This window comes from Pygoscelis adeliae, unplaced genomic scaffold (genome assembly GCF_000699105.1).
Source record: "Pygoscelis adeliae isolate BGI_AS28 unplaced genomic scaffold, ASM69910v1 Scaffold114, whole genome shotgun sequence".
Taxonomy (NCBI): Eukaryota; Metazoa; Chordata; class Aves; order Sphenisciformes; family Spheniscidae; genus Pygoscelis; species Pygoscelis adeliae.
In genome coordinates, this window is record NW_008824587.1 from 20,307 (window position 1) to 28,435 (window position 8,129).

General features: G+C 39.5%; 1 protein-coding gene across 1 annotated transcript in view; it reads right to left on the reverse strand.

The window, feature by feature from the left end:
• MORN5 (MORN repeat containing 5) overlaps window positions 1-8,129 on the reverse strand; it is a 14,734-nt gene that overhangs the window by 5,373 nt on the left and 1,232 nt on the right. Inside the window, exons 2-3 of the mRNA XM_009322124.1 lie at window positions 7,922-8,033; window positions 6,877-7,008 (exon numbers count right to left, since the gene is read on the reverse strand). Of these exons, the coding sequence (XP_009320399.1) occupies window positions 6,877-7,008; window positions 7,922-8,033 (244 nt within the window). The remainder of the gene's footprint in view (window positions 1-6,876; window positions 7,009-7,921; window positions 8,034-8,129) is intronic.

Here is an 8,129-nt window from a genome sequence, read left to right on the forward strand (position 1 = left end):
TCGTGTAGGCTTCCGGATTTGCCCTCTTAAATAATGCTTTCCCAGAAAATCACCCAGAGGTGCACAGGAAGATGTACTGCATTGAAATTAGAGTACTTAGTGGCTTACACAGGGGAAAAAACTACATCGTTCACCTTAAAAACCTTGTCTGACTCTGTGTTAGGTCTTCGTACTGCACTTCGCAGCTGCATGTGTTCCTGGTGTCTTAAAGGCTTTGTCTACACTGGAGGCCTGATGCACTCCCCGATGCACTTCAAAATTCAGATCCTTGGCTCCCTCCTCTGCCCAAAGGCAAGTTGGGACCAGAGGTGAGTGGGCATCGTCCCTTCGTTCACCCTCACTTCTGTTAAAGGCCATGTGAGCAAGGAGGGAAGTAGATGTGCCCTGGTATGTGCCTCCATCAGGACAACCAGGGGCTCACAGCCCCAGCGTACCCTGAGGACACAGCCATGTGGTAAGAGCAGCTTTCCATGACTACAGTTGGTACGAGAGTGTGTTTACAATAGACAATCCTTGAACAAGAGCTGAGTTTCCTCTCTGTTTGCAGAGGGCCAAGCACACGCAGACCTTTGTAAACAACAATATCATTTAATTCTTTCGCATGCCTGACTCCTCCCATCACCCGCAGTGCAGTTTATCATGTTCTTCCACTACACAATTACAATCACATGTGATAGCATCTCAGCCATGGATTCTGCCTGGCACACCCCTTTCATTTCCACTGCCCTCTCCGGGTCCCTAGCACCGCTTTCCTTACTGCACCTGACCCCACCAACATCAAGGCTGGCAAGAAAATGGAAAATATGTTTTCAATTAACCTTTGCTTCCACCCACAAATTCTCACCCTTCCATTTACTTTTAATTACTGTCATTCCAAAATGGCCCCCAAATGAACTTTCCACCTCTTGTAAAACTTGTTTTCACATGAACTGTATAGTTGAATATAAGTACATATAAGACTTGTGTATAACCTATCTAATGGATTCACAGTGGGATGGCTAGCACACAAAGTTGTTATTCTTGGCATGCCACTATTCGGAACTGAAACTTTCACAGTTTTCAAAATGATAAGTATTTTAAGACTGGAAACCACAAGGAACAATATATCTGCAAAAGCTATAGCTACTGAAATTACTGTAGTAACCTACACCGTGATGCATATATTAATATTATGATGGTTCATTATAGTATTGAATATAAATCATATTGGTTCATAATCTATTTTACTGAATGGAGGATATTTTATATTAAAACATGCAAGCCAAATTTAATCTAAAAATATTTTCTTGGTTACATGGATGAGAGGTCTCCAACTATCTCTGTCGCCTGAGCAGACTTTGACACTGAGAAAGACGTAGTAAGTATGCATTTTGCAATGGCATTCAAAATGTGCCTGATCTTAACACATTTCTGTATAAAAAGATATGAAAAGAGCATATGATGGGTAGGAGAATTGGTCCAACATTTTTAAAAGTGTTTAGGGTAGAGTAAGAACAGACGTGAAGCTACTTCCCGTAGGAGTCTGGGATCTTCTCTTTAAATGAAGTAGGCTCAATTTCCTTCTGCCATCTTCACTTCAATACTCATTCATTTGCCTTGCCCGCTCAGCAGTCCCCGGTTTGATACTTGCTAACAGTCTGCCTCTCCTAAGATTTGGCTCCTCAACTAAGCATTGAAGACTATTTAGGTCCAAAGCTCTCACAGCAGGACAGAAGAATCTAACTGAAAAATAGGGAGAGAAAGACGGGAGACACTCGGAGATCCAGATGAAAGAGTTAGAATTTCTAGCTTCTTTCTTAATGTAATATTTTTCAAATCTTCTGACTATCATAGAAGCAGTGAGTCTTGAAAGCAAGTACCAGCAAACTGGAATGGTATGAATGTGGGCAGAAAAACTATGTCCTGGGACTAGACACAAGAGAAGAACGTGTATATGGGAGATAGAGGAGACAAGGCCAAAAGGTGAACTTGTATGGACTTGTGTAGAGCCGTGTGGGCAAAGAAAACAAGCTGAGTGCCATATAGGAGAGAGAAAACATTTTTTGCAATGGTGTTGTGGAGGAATATGAATCAAAGAGGCCAGAAAGAGGAGTCAGCAGTAAAAAGGACAAGCACTCCAGCTGTTGCAAGAAAAGCAAAGGGCTACTCACATTTGTATGCTCTACTTATGTAAACAGAGAGTAGTATTGGCTCTGTTCTACAAAACCCTGTTTTCAGAAATAAGTTTGTCAGACAAAGTAAAGAGAAAAAGATCAATGGATTGCAATAAATGGCATTTAACATAAAAATGAGTAAAATTTACAATTCAGTTAACTTGTTAAATGTTAAAAAATCAGCAAACAATAGACACAATTTGTTTTGTTCGGAGCCCAGAGGTAGAGACCAAATCCTCTAAATTAATTTCTGCAAAAGCTGGGTTTTTTTCCCAAACAGGTCTGGATCCTATTCGTTGTAGAATATACTGATTACCAACTATTTTTAAGAGCTTTACACAAACATTATTTCTTTTGTTGTGTGAAATGCAGAATCAGCCATCTGGCAAATGCCCCAGAGCTAAAATCTTTTACATGACATATAATTCAAAATGATTAAATATACAACAGAAAATAGCTATAGCATTGCACTTAAAATAGCATGAACTTTTACTGCCGATCAAAACTGATTTCTTTAGCTTAACAAGTATCCAAAGAACAATTATTTGAAGAGCTTTTAAGAGTTTCAATATGTAGGAACTAAACCTCATCTAAATTCAGTATCTTAAGTCAAATAAAAAAGAAACAAATGTACAAAAGATTAAATGGTCCTGCGTTATAAGTAGACATTTAAATCTATGGGAAGCTAAATTCATTCGAACAAAAATACTATATTCCCTCTGTATGTGTATTGCTGGGGCTTTCCTCTCCATTGCTAAGGGCATCTGCCAAAACAACTCTTACATTCTTAGGCAATGACTAGGGACTAGCCTGGAATCAGACTGTTCATCCACTCCCTCCATCATCAGAATGGGCAATTTCAAAGAAGAACAGGGAATAAAGCTCCGTGCATGATCCCTAAGTGCAGTCAATCTTTTTTCCTGCACCACAGTCGACTTTAAGTTAAACTTGCTGTCTTTTTTCCAGAAATACTCCAGGCCTGAAAAATTGCCAGGTCCTCATCCCACACCCAGTTCTCCAGTAGTTTATGAGAAAGAGCACGCAAACATCTGCATGTATTTGGGGTACATGAGGGTAGGTACAGAAATATTACCCTGCATAATTATTGAGTGGTTATGGCTCTGTTTCTCAGCTACATTTTTCAGACAAGTCAAAGTCCACATTTCCCAAAAAGCACTTGGTGCAAGTCAGATCTGAGTTGTAAGACACAAAAGTTTAAATGTAGGAGATTCATCTCATGGATTTGCATACTTGGATAAACCTGAAATGGATGAATACATCGCTGCCGACTTTCCAAACCATTTTGCTTCTAAATTCTTTCAGACCAAGCATGAGAACCTTCATCCCAAGGTAACAATGTGAGGAAACTGTAAGTCTGTGATTACTAAGGCTTAGAATTAAAATGGCTTTGAACCCTTGCCTATGGAGTTGGGTCAGCCTCACAACCGAGGAACCTCAGGCATTTTAACCCCAGACTTTTCTAAGCTATAATAAAATAATGTTCTTGAATCTTGACCTTTTCAGCTCATAATGATTCCTGAAGCAGCAGGATTTTTCCTGCTGCTTTTTACAAGACTTTCAGGCTTGTAGAAATCCTAAGCTGACTGCTGGCTGGTTTGGGATTGCAGCAATGCCAAAACCTCTCCTCTTAGTAAGGCACTTGTCCTGGTTTTCTGGGCCTAATCCTGCTCTCAATAACATGCATGTTAATTCAGTTACCTGACTGAGCTTTTAGTGTAAAGGCAGGCTTTGTGTCTTCCTGCTCTGGATGTTATATGAAGAGGTGCATATATTTCAGGTTAATATTGACTGCAGTATAGAAAGTTACCCTGTGCACCATACACATACTAATTAAACCTGAAGATGGAATATGAAAGTAGTAGCACAAATATTCTCATATTACGAAGAGCAAAAGCATGTTTTATATTATTTAACCTATCCTTGGGAGAACCACAGGAGAACCAGGGCAATTTTCATGAGAAGTATCATTGCTTTTCATCAAAAGAGAGGTGACCCAGGCAATCTCCTATAATCTTTTCCATCTCAGCGTAAGAAAATGTCTATTTTTGACAGTATTTTCTCTTTGAAAGCTATGGGCTTCTCCGATATTCAGGTGTCCTAAAACCTGAATGGCACAGCTCTTCTCGTACCTCCCTGCTTTGCATTGAACATAACATCATATATTTTCTACTTTTCACTGAAAAATTGGGAAATCTTCCCATCTTTCTATTGACCAAACTCTGTTACAAAGGTGCCAGGAGTCCTATTTCTGGGGGGAAAAAAAAAAAGTAATACTCCTAGTGAAACAGGAGTCTAGTCCCAGTATCTATTCAAAATAAACAACGTATCTTCTTACAAACGAGCACTCCCATTCTTATTTATGTGTCCAATTTTGCGTACTTCGCAATACTGGAAAAAAGAAAAGGTTGAAGAACACATGGAGACTCAAGAGAAATTTGAGCATCCCCGAGGAAACAGAGGTTTAGGGACAGAGTAATAACTGCAAGATTGTAATGAGAATTTGGAAAACTTTGCTAGATAAAAACATGTAACAAAACTGTTGCTGTCATTTCATTCCCTGGGCCTGATTATGTTTTCATGATGGGCTTTTGCACTGCTTTAACAGTAAGAGCTCTTTAAGTAAATGAGTATCAGATCTCCACGCTAGTGAAATGCAAGGCTTGCCAAATTTAACAGGAGTCTCTACGGTACTCTACATCCACTCATCTTGACAAAGAAGTGGTGGAAGCAAACTCGGTAGTTTCGAATGGCGTCTATTTTCTTCTCTCCTGGAATGGTACCTGGATGCTGCCAGTTCGGAGGCAAGTCGGTGCCAAGGCTGTATGCTTCCTTGCCCTCTTTCACAAACAGCCGAGGAACAATCAGAAATTGCTTCATAATAGGGCCAGGGTGAAAGGTGAGAACTGGAGTATTCTGAAATCCTGCTGCCAGACCTGAGGAAGATAGTGTCATTTTGGTAAACCTGTCAAGCTGTTGTAAGAACTTCCTGAATGCTTCCTACCATCTGCTTTTGATGCTTTCAAGACTTGGCTGGAAGCCTGGAGGTTTTCCTGCTCCTTCCTGCCCAACCTATAATGGAGTAATTCTGGATCTGTTCCCTGTCATCCCAGCCTCTTCCTCAGTTTCTTCTGCTTACAGCTGGGGTTTTTTTAATTTTTTTTTTTTCTTTACTGCAGTGGCCTTGTGCCCTGAATCATCTCTCCTGGGGCGGTAAGAGTTCCTCTGATGTTGAACAAGTGCCGGGTTTTTCAATTGTGTTCATGTTCTCGAGAGGAAGGGTCTGGCCTACATGACACATTCCTTCTTCACACTCACATCAACAAGGTTAACTTTGTGTACAGGGCTCTCAATGGAACGGCCACACAAAGCACATCTCCAACGACTCCGTGAGACTGCACGCTGCGCTGGTCTGGTTAGCGAATATTGATTGATATAATTTGTAGGGTTTGAGATAAATGTCATAAAGGACAATGAGTTCAAAGAACAGATTAAAAAACAATAAATTGAATTCCAAGGCGTTCCCTCCTGTACTAATCTGTGTAGGTTCCTGTGTTTTTGGAAAGCATGTTGCTTATCTTCCTCATCAGTAGGCCCACTGCATTCCAGTATTTTGGATCAATGCCATTTGTAATAATCTAGATCAGTTTTTATTCAACGTTTATAAAACAGGCCATGTATCATAGGGTATATTTTATAGCAGATGGTATCTCCAATTCATTTAACCCCCCCTTCACTTCCCTCCTCCAATATCACAGTGCATACTTATAAAAGCTCTTGAAAGTAGAGCTGAACAGAATTTTTTTCAACAAATAGTAAATTTGCTGAAAAATGGAGTTTCCAAGCAACAAAACTGTTAAACTGTGGCACACTGAAAATGAAATGTTCTGTCTTCTAGAAAAAACAGGTCTTGTAATTTGGACATTTGAAAAAAAAAAAAAAATGGGGGGGGTTGTTGCTTTCAGAAATCACTTTCATTTAAAAAAAAATCTGCACTTAAAAGGTGATAAACACAAAGGTTAAATAGCCAGAACGCAAAGCGTTTGTTTCAGGTCAGATTACATTTTTTGAGTTATCCCAGTGTCAACTGTTTGGGGATCTTCTGGGTGTTTTTAATTTGCAAAGTTTCTCTTTTGGCTTGATGAGAACTAATTTTCCCCAAGGCTTATTAATTTGGGGACTTACCCGCAAGACCCAGTATTTGCCAGACTCTACTCAAACCACAGCTCTCCAAGGTGACAAGAAAGTTTCCTGTTCAGCATGGTATTTAAACATAGCCCTAAGACTCAGTTCAATAAAACGGACTATTCTAACGTGTAGAGATAAGCACATGCTTAAGCACTCTGCTGGTTCACAACACAGAGTTTATTAGCTTTCAGGATCAACGATGTACACCTTACCACCACTCCCTTGCTTGAGATCGTAATGGAAGAGATCGAAGATTTTCCTGAGATTAACATACCAAATGGCAATAAAACATATTTATTCATATCTGCTTGGGAATACTTCATTGTAATTTTGCAAGATGTGATTTATACAACTCTGGGGATACATAAATCACTGATAAAAATAAATAAGTAAAAAATATTTTAGCTCAGTGATAACAGAACCAAATAATAATTTTTTTATGTTTTAGCTTTAATCACGCATCCTAGAAGATATGACAAATAAACTCAGTTTACCTTGCAGAAGTAGTTAATCATACCTGCGTTTCTCAGAAATTTGAGTTTGTAGTCAACAATAACTCTGGTTTCAGGATTATAGAATCCATCACCACAGTCATAACATCCTTCCGGGATTTTTTTGGGAGGATCCAGATTTGTAAGCTGAGAAATGCCTGAAGAAAAAAAAACAAAGGGTTTGCTTTATTTTGCCTTTTTTTTTTTTTTTTGCATTTGTGCCTTTGATCAAGATCACTAACAAATATTACATCTCCATGGCATTTGCTATAAAAACAATGCAGTCACCTTACAATAAATTTTATAAAACATTTTGCCAACTTTGCAGAAAATGGAAATGGAAAAACCCATACACAAAAAGCGTGTGATAAAAAGCTATCACTTTGATTTCCTCATTCACGGTCCTGTGATTCAGCCCACTAAGCTAACATTACAAATATGACCCCGAACTCCAAAACGGGGCCAGGAGAGTCTTGCTGGCCTCACAGAACTACATGTCATCACTAAAATATTCTGTGTATAAAGAAGAGTATTTTATGTATTACGTTACATATTTTACTCACTCGTTCCTTATAAATCTTTTCACCTTTGGACTACAGACAAATAATAATATTATAAAAGTTTTTAGCAAAAATATGGACTGGACACAAACGTTTATTTTGGTATCTACAAAAAAGCTACGCGGGACGGACGCATTCAAACTTTATTTGATGTCCTGGATGTAAACTAATTGCTTTTGCTCAACTTTTCTATATGGAAAGCACACTGCTAACGCAGCGAAGGTAAATGTACAAAAGGGTTAATCGTGTATCAAAAGCTGTAGATAACAAAGCCCCGTCCTGCAGGTCATCACTCAAGAAGAGACCACGCTGTGGATGTAATGCTGCATCCTGCGCTGCGCTGGTGGAAGGTGGTGTCAGCATTCTTCTGGCAGCGTCGTATGGTCGGGTCCTGAAATTAGCCAGAGCATTTCTGCTCCATGTTACTCATGTAGCCGAATTAATCTTTCTTAAGCAAAGTTGTTAGCTTAATTCCTTCCAGACTCTTAGGATTGCAAACGCAATTCAGTACCTGCTGGTTTAAGACCAGAACAGATTTCTGTATAAAATCTTCTGTCGTAGCCATCACAGTAATGCCATTTTTTATCTTTGTATTCGAGACCATCTGCAAAAGTGTATTTCCCCTGCAAAACATGTCCAAGCACAGAGTTAATAAACGTGATGGATGGACGGAGCACGAACGAGGCCGGCGCTCCCGCCGCCAGAACCCCGCGCCAGCC